Source organism: Fukomys damarensis, unplaced genomic scaffold (genome assembly GCF_012274545.1).
Source record: "Fukomys damarensis isolate Sample0158 unplaced genomic scaffold, DMR_v1.0_HiC HiC_scaffold_31, whole genome shotgun sequence".
Lineage (NCBI taxonomy): Eukaryota > Metazoa > Chordata > Mammalia > Rodentia > Bathyergidae > Fukomys > Fukomys damarensis.
This window is the reverse complement of record NW_022900943.1, coordinates 13,069,061-13,095,945: the sequence shown is the minus strand read 5'-3', so window position 1 is coordinate 13,095,945 and position 26,885 is coordinate 13,069,061. Positions and strand designations below refer to the sequence as shown.

The 26,885-nt window shown below is 38.5% G+C and overlaps 1 protein-coding gene across 10 annotated transcripts in view; it reads right to left on the bottom strand.

Annotated features, from left to right (window-relative positions):
• The window catches only part of Spata6l (spermatogenesis associated 6 like), a 73,139-nt gene that overhangs the window by 27,931 nt on the left and 18,323 nt on the right, over positions 1–26,885 (bottom strand). For 4 of the 10 annotated variants that reach the window (XM_010620842.3, XM_010620845.2, XM_010620841.2 and 1 more), the window contains 3 exons: positions 26,508–26,645; positions 19,746–19,794; positions 14,476–14,517 (listed from right to left, as the gene is read on the bottom strand). In XM_010620842.3, coding sequence (XP_010619144.1) covers positions 14,476–14,517; positions 19,746–19,794; positions 26,508–26,645 — 229 coding nt within the window. Of the gene's footprint in view, positions 1–433; positions 2,330–4,926; positions 4,997–7,469; positions 7,579–14,475; positions 14,518–19,745; positions 19,795–26,507; positions 26,646–26,724; positions 26,867–26,885 lie in introns of those variants that run through there. The other 6 variants (XM_010620847.2, XM_010620846.2, XM_033757674.1 and 3 more) reach the window with 6 other exon arrangements.

Sequence of the window (26,885 nt, the reverse complement as noted above, 5' to 3'; positions counted from 1 at the left end):
TACATACTTATATGCATGTTGTTTTATTATGTCACTTCTATTTTGTCCTTAGATTATAGTTGGAATAGCTTACTGATTCTTGCAATGATTTGTGTAAGCTGATTAAATTAACTACATTATTTCAGTATGGTAAAAGGGATTTTACTCATCACAAAACAAAATATTTGACTTAACAGGGTGGACGACTTTGAGCTATAGGACAGAGAAGCTGCCATCTGAGCCATCTCTGTTAGCACAGGAGGTGCAGCACAAGAAATCTGTACTGACCGTGGCCCCCCTGCAGAGGACAATCAAAAGAGTAATTGTAGCCAATGAAACCGACATTTTTTGCTGTTTGGTGACATTTTGCTTATGAGAATTCTCAGGAGGGTACTTTTTGTTATTGATCTTTTTTTTTTTTTTTTTGGCAAAGTCAGTATAGAAAATAACTTACCAAATGATATGATGGATTAATTTCTCCTTCCGACTTAGTTCATTCAATATGAGCATCGGGGTTCCATTGAGGAAAGGATCAAAGCACAGAAAGGAAGTACTATATTTTCTTGGTCACAGTATCGTTTCCACCCCGCCTTTCTAGCCACAATGGAATGGTGACGGATCTCCACTCCTCTGAAATGTACTTCCTTCTCATCCTGTTGGGAACCTATTTACCTTTCACCTTTCACTCTACATGCCGTACACTACATCCAGCCTTATAGGTCCAAAATAGGACTCGATCAGTGCTCCATCCAGCTCGCCACGGAAAACTAGTACCAGTCATCCGAGCCAAACTCTAGGATTTACCCTTGCCACTGCTTCCACTCCATATCAATCCACTGGCAAGACCTTCTGACTCGTCTCCAAAATAAATGCTCGCGCTCCCTGTAGACCCTGATCCAGAACCCACCCCCTGCCTCTCTCCCGGACCACTGCCATGGCGTGCTAGGTGATTTCTCTGCTTCCATCCTCCCTGTTCTCAAATCCATACTCCACACACTTGTTTGTCTTCAATACCTCTGACTGTGCATTTTGCCTACTTATAACCGAATAGGTTTCCCATCATAGCGGAACAAAATCCGAGCACTTTGCCCTAGCCTTCACGTCTCGATACAATCTCTCATTGTCCCTCCTACTTCATTTATTACCTCTGCCCTTGGTCATCCCCTAAATCCCTGCTCCTATTCCCTCTGTCCCTCAAACACACCAAGTTCACTCCGCCTTAGAACGTTGCCCTACAGCTCCTGCTGTACCAATGTTTCTTCCCCAGATCTGAATGGCTGGCTCCCTCCTATCACGTGACAGACTCAGGTACCTGGCGTACCGTCAGAAAGTTAGCAGCTTTCTAACTAGCAGCTCTAGTCACCTCCCTCTTTTATCTTCAAAATAATACACATCACTCATGTTTTGGTTGGTGTATTTATTTATGATCTACTTCTATGAATCCTCCATAAAAGCAGCGATGCTGGCTGCTTTTGTGTTTATTGTCCTATGGCTGGCACAGCTTTCAAGAAAAGTTTGAACTTAGCAAGCTGAAAGTATAGCACCCAGCCAAGACAATCCTCTCTGAAAAGGGGCCACACTGTTGGCATCTGTCACAGGCCCTTTGACATATCATTACAGACAGACATTTTTGCATCAAATCCCAATGACGTTCAGAGAAGAGTGATACAGTGCAGCAGCCCCAAACCTCCAGGACAGAGCCTGGAGCACGGTGGGTACTTGATAGACATAATCCTGATGTTCATCTATTCAAGAGAACACGAGGATTAAAATGAGATCATTTACTTAAGCACCTGCTTGCATTAGCCACTCAGTAAGCGTTAGCCTCCTTGAGAGTCAGTGTCCACAAATGTGAAAGAGAAAAAGACTAAATATTCTCTAAAATCTTTTTCAAGTTGATCTCAGCCTTTTTCTCCCCCGCCCCGCAGACCTGGGGATTGAACCCAGGGTCTATGCACATTATAGGCAAGGGCTCTACCATTGAGCTACATCCCAGGTCCCCCTCTCAGTCATTTTCAATTGCCTTTAGAAACGCTCATTGAGAACCTACTATGTGCCCAGAGTTCCAGACATTGGATGTGCACTAGTGAACTAGATGAATATAATTCCTTCCCTCCTGCACTTTGCCATCTACAGATGCTAATTAACACATCGGTGCATTCCTATAATCCCAGCTATTCAGGAGTCAGGAAGAATGACGTTTTGACTGCAACTTAATGAGATCCTGGCTCAAACTAAAACATAAAGAAGGGCTGGAGATGTAGTTCTGTGCTCCTTGAGTTCAGTCTCTGTGCCCCCTCCCACACACAAACACACATCAAAAATAATTAATATATTTAAAATTAATACGTTGAAGTATTTAAAAATCAAATCAAAATTGTAAGTGTTATGAGTGACAAGCAGAATCCCAAGAGTTTACTAGCAGTAAAGAGATAAAGAAGATAGTAAGGGAGGTAAGCAGGAAGGCAAATATAATTCTAAGCTCAACCTTCTGCTTCATGTTCTGTCTTGTTCCACACTCCTTTTCACCGATGCTCTTTTTCACACTGTTCCCTATGACAGGCAAGGCCTCCCATCCTTGCTGACAGTAGACTCTCCCTCCACCCAGTGCAACCTGAAAACAGGAAGTGAGGTACCAATTTCTTCACCTGTCACTAGTTACAAGTACAACTTTCTATGAAAACTCACAGTTCAGGGCTGGGGATTTAGCTCAGCGGTTCGGTGGCCTGCCTTGCAAGCGCAAGGACCTGAATTCAATCCCCGGTACCAAAAAAAAATAACTCACAGTTCAGAGATTAAGAATTCAGATGTGAAGGTCAGAAAGAGTTGGGTTTGAGCCCCTTCTCCACCTCTTCCCAGCTATGTGATCTTGGACAGATTATGTAAACCCCTTAATTTCACTTTCCATTTAGTAAATGTAAAAATCATCACATCCCTGTCTCTCAGGGCTACTGCAAGGACAAATGGCAATGATATCTAACATGCAAGGCACAGTATCTGACTTGCCTGCATCATCACGATGGCTCTGGGACACCGGGCTGACAGTGGTGGCCTTTGTGCTACCCTGCTCCCTGTGAACACCATCAGTTCCTAAAGGTGACAAACATCTAGAGGTGTGTATGATGCACCACACAGTTACACCGCAGGCTTTTCCTTTGTCCTCCTTCCTCTCATATGTTTTTGGCTAATTGTCACTGTGCCTAAAATGAGTGCCAGCTCTAGAGACAGCCCCTGACTATGGTCTCCCCTACGTGTCCCTTCTCAGCTTGATGCAGAGATGGAAACTACGCCCCTTCTTTCTTAATCGCAGTTAGGCATAGCTCTTCAGAGGGGGGAACACTACAGACAGCCAAGTCAGGTGGAAAAGTTATAGACAGTCACACAGGACTAGGCCCTCAGGAGTCAGTGCCGATGAGAACATATCAAAAACTGGCTGCAGGTGATCTGAAGAAGATTACAGTCAAAATGGCAAGATTCACATACTTCCCTAAGGAAGCCTGAGATTATCCATACCACCCTTTCGGGATTTCCCACATAAATAAGCCACGATCTCCATTAGGGTGGGCCATCCATCTCTCTCACCCACTAAGACTAAAACTACTAAGACTAAAACTAAAACAACTAAAGGGACTGGGGATTTAGCTCAGTGGTTCCGGTGCCTGCCTCCCAAGCACAAGGTCCCGAGTTTGATCCCTGGTACTAAAGACAAGACTAAGACTACAGATTATCAACTAAGATTACTGAAGTAATCCATATGCCCTTGCTACTATGGGGTCAGTACAAGTGAGGCAGATACACTTGTAATTGTATTGTTTGATTATAATTTGACCCACACTGTACCTCCCTTTGTGGCTTTGCTCTATAAAACTTTCTCAGGGAAGTGGGTTCATGAAGTGGGTTCACTGGCGGCCCATTCAGAACTCTGCCTGTTTTGCAGGAGATATTTCTATTCATCATCCCTAGTCCCCAACAAACTTTCCTACTTAAAAAAAAATAAGGGCTGTATTTAGTAAGAACTTAAGATTAAAAATAAGAGGATAAAGAAGTGAAAGCTAGCTCGTGCACTCTTTGGAATGACAAGAAAAAAGCCAGGCTGAAACAGAATTGAAAAAACAATTAGGTGATGAAACTTCTTCATACAGTCACCCTGGTTTGGTCATGTTTCAAGTGTGCAAATACCAACACATCAAGGAAGTGTGCAGCAAGAGCCTCCGCTATAAATAATGAACTATCCACTGAGCAAAGCTCAGGCCAGGTGGAGGTTGTTATGTGGTTGAAAGAATTTCAGTGGGTATGAAATAGGAAGAAAAGGGCTAAAGGTGTAGGGAAATGGGAAAAGGTAGGGGCAAGGAAATAAGGGAAAAGAAAAAATATGAGAAAATGAAAAAAATGGAAATAAAGAGTTTGTTAATGGGGAGGGGAGGAGGGGGTGAAGGGAGAGCAGGGACAAGGGGAAAAAATGAGAACCAAGACCTGTCATGTGAAGGTACAGGATCCCAGTAATGAATATAACTTTATTGTAGACCTAGATTGTACCAATAAACTCAATAAAAAGGAAAAAAAAAGAATTTCAATGGGTTAATATAAGAGAAGGTGACATCATCAATGCCATTAATGAACAATATCTCCCCAAAAAGGAAACCAATGAGAATTCAAGAAAAATGATTGATTTTTCCAGGCATAGTGGTGAATGCCTGGAATTCTAGCACTTGGGAGGCTGAGACAAGAAGATCGCTGTGAGTTTGAGGCCAGCCTGGGCTACATAGTGAGTTCAAGTCTCGCCTGAGCTACATAGCAAGACCCCGTCTCAAAACACCAAAATAATAAAATGAGTAAGATTTTAATAAAAACTGCTTCAAGAAATATCTAAAATATAGAGAGCATATCAAAATTAACAACATGCTTCTTTACAGATAAGGGAACTGAGGTTCTGAGAGTTTATGATACCTGTCACGGTGTCACATGGCGAGACCAAGTCATCTGAAACAAAAATTCTTTCCTTGCTGACATCTAGATAGTCAGCATAACCACCGAAGTGTAAATCAATCTTTGACTAAGTGAAAGGGTGTTCTCTTAAATAGGATCTTACAGTTATAGTGAATATATATATGATTTACCCAAAAAGAAAGTATTTACACAGGAGATCAATAAAAAGAAAGCACCAAATTCACCATTGAATAGGATGAGGCTGCCCCCTTGTGTCCACTGCTTTTTTCTACCTTTAGAAACTGAAGAACTAGATGGGTCTTTATTATGTGGAAACAAAACCATTGGACTTATTTATTCTTTAGTGGTAAAACCATACGCAAATCTGAGTATTATCACTTCTGTCCGCACCTTAATGGTCAATTGTCTTTTGACTTCTAGTGTGTTTGAAAGTGACGTAAAAAAAATCAAACAATACAGGCTATCAAACAGTAAAGTACTAGCAAAATGGAAAGATAACAAATTCTGGTTCAGCTGAAGGCAGGAGGTAGGAGAGACACAGGTAGAAAGTAAGAAGCAGAGAGGAACTTTTTCCAAAAGCCAGGCCCAGCCCCAGGTGAAAGAGGACCATGCAAGGTGCTGGTGAAGATGCAGTGTGGCTGTGAGGACACAGGCCACACAGCTGCAGACTGTGGATGGCAGAGGTAGTCCCAGAATGGCCCCATCAGACATCTGGGACACAGCCTTCCAGGTGAGTGTAAAAACCAGCGTTGGCCCCAGCCAGCTCTTCTCACGGCTACTCTGTGGCTGGCACAGACACATTTAAACGTTCCCAGCTGCAGTCATCTCTGGAGGGACCTAGGGAAAACAGAGACCACTGAAATCTATGTCCTTTGACAAAAGAGCTGTTCTGGCCAGAGCAGACCGGGGCAGGGGCTGTCATTCAGCTCCGACAGTACTCCGGCTACTGGTGCCAGGGAAAACAGACACAGGGCCTGCTTTCCTGGACAAATAAACAAATACGTGTGTACTATAATTACAAATTGAATTTAAAAAAACGATGGTACCATAAGCAAGAATAAATGGAAATCCTGCCTTCAAAAAAAAAAAATAACAAATCAGCCAGTGGAAAAAAAAACTTATCCCTGAGGATCCAAATGTGAACCATGTGACCCCACACATGAGACCTCTTGCAAATTGCTTTTGCCCAATTGGTTAGTGTCAAGGACCAGCACATCAGGAGGGTTCACTGCTGCTGCTATGTGCCTGGTGTCAGTCACATCATACCAGGAAGAGTGCCACAGTGCAGACCATGTGTAAATTACAGCCTCAGTAATATATGTAGAACAAAATAATGGATTAATTTGCATAGCATCCGAAGCTGAGTGAAATTAAATGTTATTTTGAGCAATTCAAACACAATTCCACCAAAATTACAATCTGAAATTGGAGGACTGCAGACAAAGAGAAAAGCATAATAAGGCTCCCATATTGCATCTGATTAACTTGCAAGTTATAAATGTATGGATAGACTAAACTTGAATATTCTCCAATCATCATTATTTTCAAACAACTACTCTTGCAACCTTTCACAGATGGCTTTCTGGTCACATCAAAAACATACAGCAATTCAAGATATATTAAATTTTTAAAAGAGGTTGCAAAATGTGTATATTCTACATATACACCTAAATACCTAAATATAATATAGCACATATGTAGCATATATAATACATACAGGTGTATACAGGGTTGCTTGAATATACTAAATGTATTATATACACTAAATGCATTTCAAAGGTTCTAAAAATATAAAACAAACTTTAAATAATTATCTGTCTAGAGTTTTGAGTGAATGGGGTTTTGATTTTTTTTTTTTTTTTTTTGGTTTTTTGAGACAGGGTCTCACTATGTAGTTGAGACCGACCTGGAACTCACTATATAGCCCAGGCTGGTCTCCAACTCACAGCATCCTCCTGCCTAAGCCTCCCAAGTGCTGGGGTTACAGGCGTGTGCCACCACACCCAGCTTTTTTAATTCTATATACTGTGTTAGCTAAAATTTTTACAGAGAGGTATATTATAGTTATTGGGTAATTTTTTAATTCATGCAAAATTAAATAAGACCAACAATAAGATCAAAGATTGGCTACCAATATATAACTTGCCCATTAACAGTGATATATGTTTGAAAATAAAATTGGGTCACAGAAAAAAAAATTATGGAAAAAAAAATCCAGTGGCCTGATTTTAGCCCTTCAATCTTTGGCTGAAAAACTTTAGTGAAAATTTCTGAATAACAGGTAGGAACTAACTGCTCTGTTCTGTCTACTAAGAAAGTAATGACACATCCAAGAGTGTCTATGACTAAATTGACAAGACTGTCTGTGCCTTTGGGACCAGGGAGGAAAAAGCAGAAGAAATACAGACACTTGGGTCTATACCACTTCAATGGGGCCCTTGGTCTGCCGAAACAGTATCCAACTGTGGGCGGGGATAATGGACCTCAGAAGGCTACTCCACAGCCGTCCCCACCCCCTTAACAGAGGCATCTGTCAAGCTCACCTTCCTTCTCTCATGCTCTCTCAGGAAAAAGGTGACAAAATATGAAAACGAGGATGCAAAGGAAATATATGCATAATAATTATGACTGATTAAGACACTAGGAAAAATACAGTGGACCCACGAAATTCGCGGTGGTTACGTTTCTAGAGCACCTAGAATTGTGAAACACTTGTGGAAAAATAGCGAAATTTCAGATAGGATCAGAAAAATGTCTATAAATGCCTATTTTAATAGTTAAAGCCCAAAATATGCTATGTCTCCTGAAGTTATGTGATTTAATTTAATGAAATACTGTATTAAGCCTTCGAAGGTGCAGGGCATTTTGGCTGCATCTTAGGGATCTTAGGGCTTTCTTTAAGAAGAACAAAACTGAAGAAAAAAAGGAGAAAATGAAGAACAACAACAAAACTGAGAACAGACAAGATAGCTACACTTGGTATAGCAACCTATTATGACGCGGGAACACTGCCTCAGAGCAGCAGCCAATCAGCAGCAAGGGGAACTGAGTAACACTCTCAGATTGGCTACTTGAAAACTTCCCCCCAGAAAACAATTGCAGAGGATAGGATATCTGTGGTTTCCACGAAATTGTAGGTGGACAATTATTAGTTAGCTTCTAAGGAAAAATCCTCAAAAAATCGAGGCTTTGAACTCTGAACTGTGACTTTGTTGGGAGTATACTGTATAACAAAATGCAGTGCTTACATTCAGATCTCAAGTAATTAAGAACACTGACGGCCACTTTATGCAGAAGGGGGAAAAAAGATGAGAAAATTGAAATTTTCAAGAAGTAAATGTTAAATATAGAGTTGTCACAAATCAGATCTAACTGTACGGGACCATAAAACATGAAAAAATGTATCTTGAAGAAATCATTACATACTTTATAAGCATAATAAATCCAAATTATAGTCTAGAGTATTAACCAGGACATGGGGAATGGAATGCTTTGCATTGGTGGATGCAGAAGTATCTTACTATGAATCGGATACCCCAGATTTACAAGGAACATTTCAACCCATAATCCTGTTCCTTGTAAGTATACAAAGAGGAAAAATTTTACATAGATGTGAAAGACAAAGAAAAACCTAATGCTTAACAATAACAATGTAATGATAACAACACTATGGAAAAACATAGCTATTGAAAATCACAAATAAATTACAGATAACAGGTGTGGTTTAAAAAAACACTAAAACCCAAAATAATATGAACATTCTATTTATAACCCTATAGAAACACATAAACAAATTAGTGGAATTTTACTTATTTATTTTATACTTTTGAATGTGTTTAAAATGTTTTGATAAATTTTGTTTTATTTTATCCCATTCCCCCAAGCTCCTTCTCCTCCCTGTGTACAAAAGTTTTGTTTCCATTTTTACCTTCTATTTTTACTTTTTTTCTTGTCCCTTCTTTCCTTTCCCCGCCTTGTTCCCCTTCCTTTGAACACTTATTTATTTTATACTTTTGAATGTGTTTAAAATGTTTTGATAAATTTTGTTTTATTTTATCCCATTCCCCCAAGCTCCTTCTCCTCCCTGTGTACAAAAGTTTTGTTTCCATTTTTACCTTCTATTTTTACTTTTTTTCTTGTCCCTTCTTCTCTTTCCCCGCCTTGTTCCCCTTCCCATTTGAACACTTTCTTCCCATTTCCCAACATCCATTATACATCTCAGTCCTCATTTCTAAAATTCTTTACAGCTATCAAAAATGATCATGTAGATCTATCATTAGAAAAGACACACAATGGAATACTATTTAACCATAAAGAAAAATAAAATCCTATCATCTCCAGTAAAATGGATGGAACTACCACCTATAGAGTGAGAAAAATAAATTTGGCAAAATTTATATTCCTCAGAGGACTAATATCTACAATTTATAAAGAACTAAAAAAAAGTAGGCTCCCAAACTAAAAGACTCAATTAAAAAGTGGGCAGCTGAAATGAACAGACACATCTCAGAAGTACAAACAGCCAATAAATACATGAAAAATGTGCAACATCACTGGCCATCAAAGAAATGCAAATTGAAACAATACTATGAGTACTCCAAAAAGAATGATTTTCATCAAGAAATTAAATAACAGCAAAGCTGGTGAGGCTGCAGGGAAAAAAGGAAGCCTGCTACATTGCTGGCGGGAATGTAAACTACCACAGCCACTGTGGAGATCAGTATGAAGATTCCTTTAAAAAAAAGCTAAAAATCGATATTCTATTGGTATTCCATACCACCCTGAATGTGCCTGATCTTGTCTGAACCCAGCTATTCATTCCCCTTACAGGTATCTTCCCAAAAGAGTTGAAGACAGCTTTTAACAGTGACAAATGCATACTCATGTTTATAACAGTATCATTTACAATAGCTAAATGTTGGAAGTAGCCTACATGTCCAACACCAGACGAATGGATAAAGAAAACGCAGGGTTTATAAATAATGGAGTACTGCGCTTTGCCGTAAAGAAGGATCATCTTGATCCATTTTGTTCAATTTTTCATTTTTATTAGTGTGTGCTTGCAATATGTAATGATTGTATTCTTTGTGGGGAGTTGGTATGTGTACATAACATATCTTAATTCTTTTTTATCCCTTTCCCTTCTTCTCTCTCCCTTTCTTGGTTACCATTCCATTCGCAAAAGACTTTTCTTCCTACTTCCTATTATCTGTCTTTTATTCTGCTCTGTGTATTTATACATGAAGTTTCTCATACAAGGGAAACCATGTGATATGTAATCTTATGCGTCTGATCTATTTCACTTAACATTGTGGTCTCAAGGCACATCCATTTTCCTGCAATGACTCCAGATGATCCTGTGCTCCCACCCTGAGCAGATCTCTACAGCCCACACCGTTCCTTCCGCCTTAGACTTCCAGCATGAGCAGAGACACATCCTGGTTTAAGCTCTGCTCCTTAACCCTAGGCTGAGGAAGACAGCCATGTGACCAAAACAATAGAAAAGTTTGTTTTCTTATTCTTTGTTTGCTTGTGTCATTCTGTATTTTTAAAACTCTTTGTTGTCTTCTTCCATCTACACACTTTTCTCCACACTTTAGTTGCATCCCTTTCTTCTTCCTCTTGCCTTTTTTCTCCCTATAAGGGTGATGGAATTCTCCCTTGTCCCTTTCTATCCCCTCTACTCTTGTCCATATTTCTTTGACTACTTTCTCCCATGTCTTATTCATTCTCAACTTTTCTTTTCTTTCCTCTTGCCTTTCTCATTTGTCTCCCTTGAACATTTTCTCTAATATTTACATCAGTCAATGAGTCTTTCCCACGACCAATTTCATACCGTTTTCCCTGTTATCCCCCCTAAATGCATAACCTACCTTCCCATCTTTAGGGTCCTCTGCTTTCCCATTTCCTCCTTCCCATACCACAGAGCAGAGGAGAGGACTTAGGGAAGGAAAGGGGGAAAAGTGTAGGGGTTTTTTGTTTTTGTTTTTTTCTCTTTTCTTCACCCATCTGGCATTACCTCGTCCCCAACCACCTGGGCTTTAGATAACTGATTCTATAAAATTACTGCTGAATGCTGTTTTCCACCTTCGGCGGAGACAAAGCCATCACATTTAGTGCACATGAAATAGCAGTCAAGACTTGGGTTGTTGTGATGATTAAACTATCACTCAGGATTTTTTCTCTAGGCTGAGTCAAAAAGCTGGTCTCATGGTTTGTTATTTCTCAGCCACCCCTGAAGGATACAACTGAAACAATTAGCCTATTAGCAGCTGTGGCTGATTTGATTACCTAAGAATAATCCCGACTCAATGGGCAACATCAAAATCAACAAACCTCCTCGGCAGAATCCACCATCACACCCAGGGAGAGGGACAGCAAGAGTTCCTAACCCAAGAACTCCAACTGGGTCAGACTCTATAGAATGCCTGCAGCCCGAGTCTGAGTTCACGTCCGCACTGTGCTAGAGGGATGGGAGGAGTTAGCGGAGGTGCGAGCACACAGACTCTGGCAAAGAAGCTACTTGGGAATCATATGCAGGGTCTCACTGGAATATTTAACCTGTGTTCCCACTGGGCATTTTATGGGTTATAGGTATGTTTCTTGATGTATTTACTAATGTAGGGTTATGTGATATTCTTTTGTGGTTTTCTGCATTTATTAGGTTGTTACTTGTGTGTATTTGTTCTTTCACTGGCTCTAATTTAACAGGGGTCTAGGTTTTCTCCCTCTTCTCAGCTCCCTATCTAGTTTCTTCACCTCACACGGGAGACAATATTATTAACATATTTCTTTTTTTTTTTCAAGCACATAAACTCCTCCCCCAAGTTTTTTAATTCCCCTCACTTAACTCCTGCACAATCACTCCTATCCCGCTGGTGTCATTCCTTCATCCTACCCTTCCTAAGCCTTTGGCTCTTCCAAATCTTACCTATCCTAGCTTATCGTCTTCCCTATCAGCAAGTTGTGACAACCACACAGCTTTCCTCAATCACAAAGGAAACCCCCTTTCTTAATATCTCACCCTCGCCCCCCAAAATCCTCTGAAATCTCCCAATAAAAACACTTCAACTCAACTAAAGACTCCAAGAAGCTCACACACCACTTCTACCACTGTTCCCCCCTTCAAACGTCCCCCTTGGAGCCTAACGTTCCTCATCCAACCACCTCCCTTTCTCCCACTCCACCTCACCTACCTCATGGCAGGACAACCACAAAGAATAAACAAATATTCTCATAGTGTGCCCAAACAAGAGACAAAGGAAGGAAGTAACTGTGAGGGCTATCCTATAGGAGTGTTGTAAGATTAAATCTGTGGGTGCTGTTATAACCACAAGCAATTCTTTTGGCCAAATACAGGGACAGAATTGAAATCACTTAAAGTGAACTTAAAGGAACCCTTCTTCATTGTTGGTAGGAATGTAAACTAGTGCAAGCACTATGGAAATCAGTATGGAGATTTCTCAGAGAAATGAAATTAGAAATTCCACATGACCCAGAGATCCCTCTACTAGGTATCTTCCCCAAATGGCTAAAGACATCATACTACAGTGATGCAGGCATGCCAATGTTTACAGCAGCACGACATGTAATATCTAAATCTTGCAAATATCCTATATACCCATCAACAGATGACTGGATTAAAAAAATAATCTATATATAAATGGAACACTACTGTGCCATAAAGAATGATAGATCTGAAACATTTGTAGGAAACTGGATGCACCTGGGTAATATAAATCAAACATGCAAGCTTAAATACTGTATAGCATCTCTCACTGGAGTGAGGCAAGGTACAAAGAAAGAGAATAATAATGATGGACAGAAGGCGACAAGGAGATGGTTCTCTTGCAATAGGTAAGTGGTCCAAGGGAAAAACTGTGAGGGGTGAGGAGCAGGGGAATGGGAAATAATTAGAGTAAAGATGTGCCATGTAGAGGAAGCTAATAACCTCAATTAGCATAAACATTATATGATACAACATGAGCTAAGATTAATAATATCAACAAGAATGAAAACTGAAGTAGGGGAATTGCAGGAGGGAGGGAGGAGGAGGAAAGGAAAAAGGTATTAAAAAACGCAACAAGCTGTGGTATGTACATGTGACCACTCCCCAAGGTGATTGTAAAGTGTATGAACTGCAAATGTGCACTCATAAAATAAAAAAATTAATGCAAAAAGATATGACATTGTAATTGTGGCCAAAAAATTGGGAGAACTATTAACACAAGAAAATATATAACAGTATGTAAAAAGTCCATACTATATCTTCTAGTCATAGAGCAAAATCCAAGAAATATGTTCACCAAGATATAAATATTCTGTCAAAGAAAATTTGATTACAGAAGCTTTTTACAAGTAAAAGCTATGGCTATTTTCATTTGGATAAAAGAAAAAAGCAGAAATGTAGCAAGGAGCAAAAGAAAATTTTCTGAATTACAGAAAACCACCTCTCCCATCTCCCCCCAAACACACACACACACACACACACACACACACACACACCTATGCAGATCCCTTAAAATCATCAGAGCGGAACAGAGAGATTGTGAGAATCCGTGGGTCCAACCCTATTTTGCCAGCTCAGGTTTTATGTCGCTCAAGACACATCACAAAACAAAGGCATTAAGGAACAGGTTCGTCCTAGAGTCTCAAGACTCTAGCCCAGAAGTCACAAACTTCTTCAAAAGGTCAGACAGTAAATATTTAAGGATTTCCAGCTCATCTAGTCACAACTACTCAACTGTGTCTTTGCACCAGGAAAGTAGGTATAAAAAAATACTTAAATATGAGTGTGGCTGTGTTCTAATAAAATTTTATTTATGGATGATGGAATCTGAAGTTCATATAAGTTTCAAGCCATTAAATATTTTTGAAGACTGTTGCCCACCTGTTTAAAAATATGAAAACTAAAATCAGTGCGGTAGTTCTTCAAAAAGTTACATAGTTATTATATGCCCTAGCAATTAATTCCACACAGAGGAATGTACCCAAAAGAACTGAAAGCAAATACCAAAACAATGTGTACCCAGATGGTCCTAATACTTGTAACACCCAAGAAGTAGAAACAACTCCAATGTTCACCAAATGATAAATGAATAAACAAATGTTGTATTTCCCCACAAAGATTCAGGAATATAAAGGAATTAAGGTCTGATAACAGGCTACAACATGGCTGAACTTTGAAATGCTACTAAAGAATGAAAGAGTCACACATAAAAGGCCACATAGTGTAACTTTCCATTCATATGAAAAATCCAGAAAAGGAAAGTACATAAGTGGGGGACAGGGACTGTGGGGAGGAGGGAATGGGAAGCGATGACTCTTGAGAATAGGGTTTATTCCTGGGGTGATGAAAATATTCTGGAGCGAAGTAGTAGACAAAATAAAATAAACCAGTGGGGGGCCAGTATATGCTACATAGACTTCATGAACATATAAGTTAATGTTTCTTTAAAAGCACAAATTGCCAGTAACAGTACCCCTTTTGTCATGCTAAAATCCTTTTTAATTTAAGCTAGTTTAGAAGTGCATTTTCTGGCACATTACCTGGAGGGACTAGCTGTATTAATTCCAATCTGGTTAGGAAGCCTAAAATGGAAAAGAAAATAAGATTTTAATGCTTAAGAAACTTGCCACAGTTTTTCATTAAAGCATAAGTTTAATGGGATACAATACCGTCCAATTTATACTATTAGTAATAATTACAACACAGTTAGCCTTCCATATTCACAGGTTTTACATCTCTTATTCAACTACAGACAGAAAATATATTTTTTAATTGTATTTGTACTAAACATGCGCAGGCTTTTTCCTTCTCATCACTGTCTAAGCAATATGGAAAAACAACTAGTTACGTGGCATTTGCATTTCATTAGTACTCTAGAGATGGTTTAAAGTATACAAGAAAATACTGTATGGATAGATTATAAGCAAATACTACATCCTTTTTTTTTTTTTTTTTGTACCGGGGATCGAACTTGGGTCCTTGGGCTTGTGAGGCAGGCGGTAGAATCAATGAGCTAAATCCCCAGCCCACTACATCATTTTGTATAAGGACTTGAACATCATGGATTTGGAAATCTGCAGAAATTCTGGAACCCATTACCCACAGATACAGCAGGGCAGCTATAATTAAAAGTAAGTGCCACATCAACAATGATTCAAGTATTAATAAAGTGAGGAAGTGGACTGACCGGAACTGAGTTCTAAAAGTGGCACTGTACTTCTTGAAAAGTACAGACCAAATCTGTAATATTTTGTCTTTTAAAAGTATATTCAGGAGCTTCAGTGGCACAATCGGTTAGTAAACATTACTTATATAAAAGTATATCAGGGGTTGGAGATGTAGCTTGATGGTAAAGCACCTGCCTACCATGTATAAGGCCCTGAGTTCAATCCCTGTTACCACCATAAAAGAAAAACATATCCATTGCTGGGCACATGCCTGTAATTTCAGCACCCAAGAGGCTGAGACAGAAGTATCACCATGAGTTCAAGGCCACCCTGGACTGCACAGTGAGTTCAATGACAGACTGATCTACATAAAAAGATCTTGCCTCAAAGAAAACCAAGTGTGTCTACAGAGCACTAAAATAACAATACACTGTACTTTTCATTCTAAAAATTCAGTCGTGGGACCCAGGATTTAGCTCAGTGGCAACATGCTTGCCTTGCAAGCACAGGGTCCTGAATTTGGTCCCCAGTACCCACCCCGCAAAGAAAGAAGAAGAAGCCAGGCCTGGTGGCTCTCGCCCACAATCCCAGCACTTAAGAGGCAGAGGCAGGAGTATTGCCATGAGTTCAAGGCCAGCCTGAGCTACATAATGGGTTCAAGGCCAGACTGAACTACAAAGTGAGACCCTGTCTCAAAATAAATAAATGAGTAAATAAATTAAATCGTTATCCATTAACATACAAAAGTTTCTCTTCCCTAAAACTGTGACTATACAAATTAGACATAAAACATAACTTTTTAAATTGCATTTCTTGAGTTCAAAATATATTTAGAAATAATGAGTCCATCTATGATGTCCATATAAACAAGAATAAAATTCAAATCTTTAAGGTAACAAGATAAACTATCACAATAAAAAAATAGTAATTTCTACAAAGTAATATTAGAACACAATAAAAAGTATTAAAACACAATAAAAGTAAAATTCTTACTATGAAAAATATGTGAATGCAAGAGGAAAAAAAACATTAAAAGCCAAGACAGGCTCAAATTTTAGGTTTTCAAAATGGGTAGCGGCATATATATTACCATCACCCCAGTGGTAATATTAAGCACTTAATTTCTGTCAGGCTGTACATTTCTTACATTAAATTAATTCTCAGCACTAGCCTATGAGTTGAATATAACAGATATCCTCATTTTTATGAATAAAGAAATTAAATCTCAAAGAAAAAAGTACAGTAAGGCCACATAACTAATAGCAACAACTGGAGTTCTTATTCACAAGACGTTCCACTGAAAAATCCCATTCTTCCACGCACAAGCTAATTAGGATGCTTTATAAAATACTTCCAGCTTTTAATTGCCTGCTGGGATGGTATTTCATGCTTGTTTTAAATATCAAGGACAGTAGAAATCACTAATAACAGATCTGGAGATCCATACTCTTTCAGTGCTCCAGTTCACTTCCCAAGATGAACATTTGGGAATGGAAATTAAAAGATCCCGATTCTTAGATGCTTATTTGAAATACCAAATTCTTCTTTTGAATGTAAAGAGGCTTGAGGGAATTGGTGCCCTTCCAGACGTGACTCATCGCAAAGAGATATTTCATCTTCCTGCTTCTTAAGGCTGAGATGCAAAGATAAATGCAGTACATTGGGTATTACATCCACATTTTAAAAGCTAAGTTTCAAAGGGATCATTTTTGTGGTAGATGCTTAATATCCAGTTGCCTGTATGTCTGCAGGAAACACAGCTTTAGTGCTCAAAGAAATATATTTGATCCCAATGATTTAGAAAACAGTTTATGGTAGAGGTTGCTTTGTTTTGTTCACTTGTTGCAGTACTGGGGATCAAACCTAGGACCATCACACTAAGTTACAACCCCAGGCTCTTTATTATTTTTTTATTTTGAGACAGGGTCTTGCCAAGTCACTAAGTTACCCAGGCTGGACTTGAACTTGCCACCTTCCTGCCTTGGCCTCCCAGAGTGCTGGGGATACTCCGCATGCATGGCATTGTAGGTATCTTTTGAAGTTGTTCCTTCATAGAATGCTCTTCATCTGTCTGTTCCCTCATGTTGCTCAGGTTCTTTCTGGGCCTTTTCTGTGCTTACTCCCTGGACCACTTCATTCCTTCAAGACTTAATTAAAATATACATCCTGAAGAGTCTCCAGTCTCTATGAATAGACCACATCCATTTTTTCCAGAGCTTCAGTTATGCTGCACAGTACTGAACATCTCCCACTGGCACTCTAAATTCAACCTTTCCAAAGATAAACTCCCCACTATACCAACTCCTCTTCTAGAATTCCCAGTCTCAATGAATGGCATGAATAGTAACCAGGTTTCCTCTACATGCTGTGAGTTAAGATTATGTCCACCTCCAATCAATCCATCCAAGGCTTACTATTTCTGGCTCTTCCACCTTTCCTTTGATTCCTGCAGATTTTCTATTTTCTTATTCTCTCCTTGGCTTTGAGCTATTTTCTCGCTGCTCTGATTTTCTCTTCCAGAACAGCTGCTTAGTGATCACCTGCATTATCTGTAGTCCCTGAATCAATATTTGCCTAATTTCAAACTTCTTAATATACCCGGTATGTCAGCCTGATACCTCACCTGATCCTGATTCTATTCTTTATCAAATATTTCTTCATGTTATCTAGAACTTGCTTCTGATTCTTACTCTATATTCTGTATGTGACATTGTTACTAATTCTTTCAAATGAGTAAAATCTCAGTTTAAAATTCTTAAAGCTTAAGCATGTGATTAAGAATCATACTATTAAAGAATCCAAAGATTCATTTGGAATCATAAGAGACCAAGAATAGCAAAAGCCATCCTAGGCAACAGACACATGGCAGTAGGTATAACAATTCCCAATTTGAAACTATACTACAAAGCCACTGTGATAAAAACAGCATGGCACTGGCAAAGAAACAGACCTGAGGATCAGTGGAATAGACTGGAAGATACAGAAACAACTCCAGATGTACTCAGCCACCTCATCTTTGATAAACTAGCTGACCATCCCCACCGGAGGAAAGATAGCCTCTTTAATAAATGGTGTTGGAAAAACTGGATCTCAACCTGCCAAAGATTAAAACTAGACCCTTATCTTTCACCGTGCCCTAAATTAAAATACAAGTGGATTAAAGATCTAAATATTAAAACAGAAACATTAAACTTGCTGGAAGATAAGTTAGGCAGAACTCTGGAAGACATTGGCATAGGAAAAGACTTTATGAACAAATCCTCAGTAGCATGGGAACTAGCAGAAAGAATCAACAACTGGGATCTCATTTTATTAAAAATATTCTGCACTACAAAACAAACCATTAACAGAACTAAGAGACAACCTACAATGTGGGAAAAAAATTTTACCAGCTGCTCCTCAGACAAAGGACTATTATCCAGAATATAGAAAGAACTCAAAACAATCAGCCCCCCCAAATATAAAGACCTGATTCAAACATGGGCATCTGAAATGAACAGACATTTCTCAGACAAAGAAGTAAAAACAGCAAGTAAATATATGAAAAAATGTTCCACATCATTGGTCATTCGAGAGATGCAGATGAAAACAACACTGAGATTCCACCTCACCCCACAAAGAATGGCTGCTATCAAGAAACCCTTCTCCATTGTTGGTGGGAGTGTAGACTGGTACAACCACTATGGAAATCAATATGGAGATACCTCAAAGAGCTAGGACTAGAGGTTCCATTTGACCCAGCCATCCCTCTGCTGTGTATCTTTCCAAAAGAATTAAAAGAATCATATCACAGTGATGTATGTGCACCCATGTTTATAGCACCACAGTTTGTAATAGCTAAAACTTGGAAACAGCCCATTTGCCCATTGTTTGGAAACTGGATAAAGAAGATGTGGTTCTTCTATAAAATGGGATGCTACTCAGCCACAAAGAATGAGAAATTAGATTCATTCATAGGAAAATGGATGTATATTGAGGATATATTCCTAAGTGAAATAAATAAGTCACACGTGTAAATACCGAATAGTTTCTCTGGTGTGAAAAACTATAATAGTACATAATAAGATCCTAATGAGATAATTGACCATGTGAAATAGGAAGAAAAGGGCTGACGGTGTAGGGAAAATGGGAAGGGTAGGGGAAAGGTAATACGGGAAAAGAAAAAATATGACAAAATGAAAAAATGGAAATAAAGTATTTGTAAATGGGGAGGGGAGAAGGGGGTGAAGGGAGGGCAGAGACAAGGGGAAAACATGAGAACCAAGACCTATCATGTAAAGGTACAAGATCCCAATAATGAATGTAATTGTACTGTATACCTAAAATGTACCAATAAACTCAATAAAAGAACAACAACAACAAAAAAGAATCATACTATCATCTAACTTTGTACATTAAGACAAAGGAAAAAATGAGTAAACTATACCTAAAGAACACAGAAAGAAGAAAAAAATAAGCAAAAATGAATGAAAGAGAACAGAAAAATAATAATCCAAAAAGTTGGTTCTTTAGAAAGATCAATAAAATTGAGAAACCTTAGGTCAAACATGGAAGTATCACAGTTCAGAAACTACCAGAATTTTATACCTATGAATTACCCACAGTAGTTTGTATTTATTATTTTTATTTGAATGTTCACTTACTTCCTAAAAGGTCTGATACAGCTCCAGGATCTATTGCATTCTCAAATACCTGCACAGAAAAAATAGGGAAAAATAAAATTTCGAAGTTTTATTAGTAGGTACTTATAGAAACTAGAGATACGCTTACAAATAAGTAGCATACGTAAAATTCAGTGATATAATATCTTAGGATTCAACAGAAGCACTTTTAATAAGTGTGTGGTTAAAACACAGGGTTCACAAATAAAAAGCAGAAAAAAAGAAGAATTATTAGCTAAATAGGAGTTAGCCAACTCTATAAATGCTTAAAATGTCACCACCTTGAACTAGTTTTACCACTTGCTGCTAAAAGAACATCTTTCATCAACCTCAGAGTCTTGAGTAACTGGAAAAACAATTCTTCATGCAACAGATACTCATTAAATGTTGACTGAATGACTTCTCTTCCCAAGAAATTGGTTATGCTAAGAAGGAACATAAATAGAACTTCTGCCCATGTGTAACATAAAAGTAAACCTAAGTACTGGCAGTTATACTCTTAGAGAATCTGGAGAAAGAGACACAGAGAAAGGGGCAAAGGGTGGGGAGGCTACTACGTTTTTAAGTGTATCACAGATTAAAAAAAAAAAAATCACTATGATAACTGTCTAGCCATTGCCAAATCTATTTTGTCCTTGACATAAAAGGTTCTGGGATAGGACTGAAATAAAAGGCATATCAAATAAAAGCCTCTCCACTGAACTCTATATAGAATCCTGTGGAAAACAAAAAGTTTTCAGCAGAGTTTAAAGATTCAAAGCTCTGATTTAAATGGATTTAAACATAAGTATGATTAAAAATCTTTTCTTGGATCCAAAGTCAGATCTGAACTGAGGGCAAAAAATGGAGGCTGTTCCCTGTAATCCATTTTTGTCTTACTGGTTTGGATTTACTAAGCAAATGTGGGTAACTGTTTGCCTTAATCATTTCAATAATTGCATACTTTCCCTTTACTCATTGTTAAAGAATTGAACTGTGTACCCCTCAATATTCATAGGTTGCATCTTAATATCTGACCTTATTTCCAAAAAGAGTTGTTGCACATATAATTAGTTAAGTTAAAATGAGGTCAGGCCAGGGATTTAGCTCAGTGGGGCCGCGGCCTGCCTCACAAGCGCAAGGTCCTAAGATCAATCTCCAGTACCAAAAAAAAAGAGTGAGGTCACAGCAGAGTAGGTTCATCCCCTAAACAAATATTAAGGTGTTATTATTTTTTAAAAGGTATATTTGAGGATAGGAACTGTTAAAAGAAAAGCATTAGATAAGATTAACTCAATGTTTTATTTGCACAAAGGAATGATTCACGGACCGACAAGCATTGAAAATCTGAAAAGGTTCAGAGGGCTCCATTGCTATAAAGTGGGCAGAGAGTTTCTATAGGCTGATGTAAAAAGAAGACAAGGAAAATATGGTTAGAATGGGAAAGCCCATTAGAAATCAGTCGAGTTTCTGATTGCTAAAGTTCCTCGTCAGAGGTTGGTTGGCAGTCCTTAGTCTTCTTTTACAGTTCACATTGGGCTTCAGTTTTCTTATGGAGAAACTTAAAAAGTACTGAAGGTGCTCCAACTCAGGGGCCCTCCCAATCTCGCAAAGTATTTTAACATGTGCACAGAGAGACTATATTGTCATGTAAATACTAGAGTCTACTACTACCAGCCTAGGAACCACCAGAAGCTACGAGAGAGTCCGAAAATGCACTTTCCCTAGTGCATGGTAGCAAACCTATGGCACACATACTGCAACAAGCACCTAGAGCCCTCTGTGAGCATGCCAGCCATATCATCCCAGCACTGTCCTAGCAGCCAGGCCTCAGGTAACAATGCACATAGGAGCCAAGTGTGCTCAGAAAGGAAGAGCAGAGCCAGCCATGCCTGATTAGCCATTACTCATCCGAACTTTTACATGCCCAGTCAGTGCACTGCCAAAGATATGTATATTTGCTTGGACTGACTGTGAATTTTAATACATTCATTTTTATTAACAGAAGATTTTAGCTTTGAGTTTCTTTTGAAAAATTGAAATTTAATATCTAAGATTTAGCATATAGATATGCTGATTAAGAGACTGAGATTCTTTTAATGTTGTGCTGTCCCCCTGGTATATTTGAATCTGCAGCATCATACTTAGTTGTTTGTGAAGAATTTATGAAAACAAAAGCAAGGGTATATGTACTTGCTTGGACTGGCTACGATTTTAGCAGAAGCCCCCACAAGGTAGCAAATGCATTCAGATGCCTTTTTCAGAGGTAGCTAAAAGCTGGTGGTCAGTGGAGCATTGCCCCCTTGTGCTGGTGGCCAGAAAATTCAAGAGGAACCCCAGCTGAGAATCACTACCATAGATCATTGATTCAGGGAATGTCCAACTCTTTAGTATTAACTAATAGTGTTAGCTATTATTGGTATAGGGATAGATTTGTATTGGTTGCTTCCTTTTTAAAATTTAGTGTTTTTGTAAACTTCCAAGTCTTGAACATCAAAAAAAAAAAAAAAAAAAAAAAACTTGAAAACAGTGGAAGATCATTCCAAAAGGCCTAGACAGAGTCATCTGGAATGATTGAGCACATTGGGAAAGTGTCATGTATCCTGTATAGTGTAAATGTTGTGTGTCACACATCAAGAGTCAGACAGCATTTTGATATCAACCACAAAAGTGTTGCCAAACTTGGTGAAAGTGAAAGAAAAGAGTTTCTTTTGGGGGTTTTGTTTGTTTGTTTGTTTTTATTTTGAGACAGGGCCTTACTATGTAGTTGAGACTGATCTGGAACACACTATGTAGTCCAGGCAGGTCTCAAACTCACAGCAATCCTCCTGCCTCAGCCTTCCCTTTTCTTGAAGGGAAGTTGAGGAAATATCATTCCCAATATCATAGTTTTTGCATTTATCGTCCTAAAACAAATCATCTGACAGCTATCAGCTTTCAAATTTTACTGTGCACAGCAAAACAAAGCCCTCTCTGATGGGGATTTTATCAAAATGGCCATGTTGTCTGGGAGTAATTCCCTTTTTCATGATCTCCCAAACAAGGATAAAATTATGCAACGCATCTCTGAGATGCCAACTTAGCAGAAATACTGTTAAGGACTGAGTCCTGCACGTGGCAAGTGATGTTAGTCAGCAGCTCACCACTGACTTACAAAGGGCAGCCTGTTACTCCATGTGCTTGGATGAAAGTGCAGATATAAATAATCACTCAAGGTTAGGAGTAATTTTGTGTTATGTTGTTGGTGACATCATGAGAGAAGAGCTCATGAAACTGGTGTCTTTGCCTGGAAAAACACAAGGGATTGGTATCAACAATGCTGTGATGGAGGCTTTTTTGTCATAAGACGTAAGACCAGAAAAAGTGGTTTCAGTTACTAATGATGGGACCTTGCATAGCAAAGTTTCATACAGTTCTTAGTTAAAGAAGCAAAACATCTAGTCATTTGGTTTAATTGTATTATAAATAAAGAAGCTCTTTGTGCCAGGGAAAGCAGCAAAAAATTGGATGATATCCTCAAAGAATTCACAAAAAAATGATGAATTACATCATGGCTTATGCTCTTATTTTCAACAGTTTCAAGCACTTCTTGATGAGATTCAGCCACAGTATAAAACTTTACTAATATTCAATGTCCAGTGGCTAAGCAGAGGATGAGTTCTGGGAAGATGTGTAGCCCGCTTGAATAAAATTAGGCTGTTTATGAATGGAAAAGGAAAGGAATATTCACAGCTCACTGATATGGCCTTGTTTAACAACTTCATGATTTTCTTTTTTACTGGGGATTACACTCAGGACCTTGCACTTGCGAGGCAGGCAGTACAACCACTGAGCCAAATCCCCAGCCCCAATCATCATGATTTTTATAGTCTTTACATTACATTTCAATGTACTGATCAACAACAACAACAAAAAACAACTATAAGGTATTGGCAAAACAGCAGAAAAGATGTTCTGTGATATCAAAACATTTGAGAGAAAACTTCAGGTTTTTGAAAGAGACCTTGAAAATGTGCAGCTAAAATATTTTCCAAACCTAAAAATTCACTTAGAAAATTCTACATTTGCAGTCAATTCTATAAGCCATTAAGAAATCTACAAGGAAATTTCTAGAATTATCATAGCTGCAAAAGAAACAGATTTTTACAGTTCTATAACATGAAAATAACCCTGTGTTGAGCTAGGGATTTAGCTCAGTGGTTCCACTGCCTGCCTTGCAAGCGTAGGGACCTGAGTTTGATCCCCAGTACCAAAAAAAAAAAATCCCTGTGTTTTCTTACTTCTCTGGATGGAATCAAATTTAAAGAACTTGATTTTTCCTACTTATACTGCTTAGATTTTGTAAATCTGGAAATGGAGCTATTGGAATTTCAAGAAAGCTCTATATGGAAAAATAAACTCTGTAACTTGTGTGCAACACTTGAGAAAAAAGAGTGTTAAGGACAAAGGACAGCACAGTTGATAGTGCTGAAAATGAAATCCTTAAAATGTGGAATTCTGTGCCAAATAACTTTAAGTCAATGAAAGCACTTGGGATTGCTTTCCTTATTTTGTTTGGATCATCTTATGCTTGTAAGCAGCTGTGTTCAGCTTTGGCTTATACCAAATCCTGTGCAAAAAACAGACTAACAACCTGAGTACTGCACGTGTTGCTCTCCAACTAACAAAGTATGAGCCAAGGTTTGACAAATTATCAGCACGCATATGACAGCAAAGGTCACATTAATCATGCAAAAGCATAACACATGCAAACTTCTACCTTTCAGTGAAAATCCCCTTGTATCATTGAAAGTTCTGTTATTGTTTTTATTTTATGACAAATGATGTTGATATATGAGCTATTTTTTTCTTAACTGAAACCTCAGTATTCAGATTTAATCGAGGTTGGCACTTTGTGACAAATAAGCGGGTTTGGGCACTCGTGTCTAAAAGGTTACCCATCACTGCCCTAGTGCCTTCAGAGACAGCCCTGTCCTGCAGACATTCTCATCTCAGAGTACTAGCCTCTAGCACTTCTGTCGTTAAAGCAACCCAGTGTACAATACTTTTGTATGCCAGTCCTGGGAAACTAATATACCCATATCTAAGGATTCTTCTCAAGTAGTCTTGTGTAAATGATCAACATGAACCATTCACATACAATGGCTCATAAATTTTTGTGAGGAATTTGTTATACAAATGCTTTAGAACGTTTAATCCCGAATAACACAGAAGGTTTAAGAAGAGAAAATATTTTCACTACTTCCTGCAAGTATTTACAGCTAGAGGTTAGAACAGATGTAAGAAAGCTGAAACCAACTGGGAAAAAAGCTAGAATATGAACCCAAACAATTCTTACAAGAAGGCAATTATTTATTTCATTTTATGAAAAGAATAGTTCTGGGATATATTTGACTACTAATCTCAAATGCACTACTTTTTAAAAGAGCAGTAGTAACATCTAAAATGTGAGACTCTCTCCTTTTTTTTCCAAATCAAGGATGTTGGATGAGATGTCCTTCCCTCCCAAGGTCATTTTATCATTCTGTGCTTCATGATTTTGTATCCTTGGGATTCTTGTTAAAAAATTTAATGTCTCCTACAGGACAAACTGAACATTAATAACATTAATCAGGAAATTCTTCGGAGAAAAAAGAAACTGCATTTTTACCACCTTCTTTTCAACACGTCAAATGCCTAAATGCGGTAAACTAGGTTCCTCTGGATTCTGAATATATATTCCAAGATAACAGCTCTTGCTCACTCACTCTTCTCCAACCAGTTTCATACATTCTTTAAATCAAGAGAATGTGAAGGGAGGGCAGAAGTACGGGGAAAAAATAAGAATTAGGATGCAAGATCCTAAAGGTTAAATGTAACTGTATTGTTTGCTTTAAATGTACCAATAAATTTAATTGGAAAAAATAAATAAAATAGAATTTAAATAAAATAAATCAAAGAATGTGATTTATAAAAATATTACATACAACCGTGGCCCTTTAATAAACCATTTTTCTTCTCTCTTGTCCTCAGATTAAAACAGGTCACTTTTGAGCATCATCTACTAGACCTTTAAAAGTTCTGCCCCAGAGCCTTCCCTCTCCCCTGAAAGGTCCACCTGAGTGACAATATTTGGGGCAAAATCAGAAGGTTAAAACTGATTCCATCTCCAAATCCAAAACAGAAACCTTAGGAATTGTCATTGATTGTCCAGTAACAAAATGAATATTCATTCTATTAAGTACTAAAGCAGGACAGGGGTAGGTAATATTTTTGGCTATTTGTATCCTGATCATATTCATTAATCAGGTGTGACTTAAAGAATAAATCTGAAGAACATTCTTGTTTCGCTACAAGATTTTGGTCTCAAAACTTAACTAATTTGATTATAGTTTTTCATTATTTTCTGGATCTAAGAGAGCCCCCCAAAGTCTGCAGTTTATTAATAACCCTTTCATAAATGTAATGCAACTGTCTTTAACACCTCCAAGAACATTCAAAAGTGCTCTCTCTGCTCCAGTTAGAAAATGCCAGGGAATTCCAAAAATAGAAAACATCGACCAGGGTATTTAGTAGTAGATTGACAGAACTCGGCTCAGACCTGTGAAGCAAAAGTCTTCCAACTGTGGTTTTACTTCAAGGCCAACTGTGGTTTTGCACTGTGTTGAAGTGCTTTCGGGTGATTTTTATTAAAGGAAATTTACAACATTGTGAGAACTGTGGCTTTCTATAAGAACTATTAGATTATCTCCAGGCAGCAAAACCCAGTGAGAAAGTCAAGATCACCTTTTCAACTCTCATGCTCTGCTGAATCACAACAGGGAACGCAGGGGGAAAGCAGCTGGTCTCTAGGTACTGATTCAGGAGGTAGACCCCGAGGTACACATCTTGCTTGTGGGGCAGGAACACTCCGGGGCAAGAAACCTTAAAAAGAAACAAAACAAAGTGAAAAGGCAAGCAGGGCGTTTTGTTTTGCTTCGAACGGGGCTCTATTTGTCTTCACCTCTCACAGACCCTGAAATGAAGTCCTCAAGGGCGCTCCGGTACCTGTAGTCGCAGCACCAACAGCCTCCCGCCTCCACAGACTGAAAAATTCCGACCCGCTCCGGGTCTCCGCCAGGTGTCACAGTCGCGCTCCCGGCTGCTCTCCCCGCCCCTCCAGGA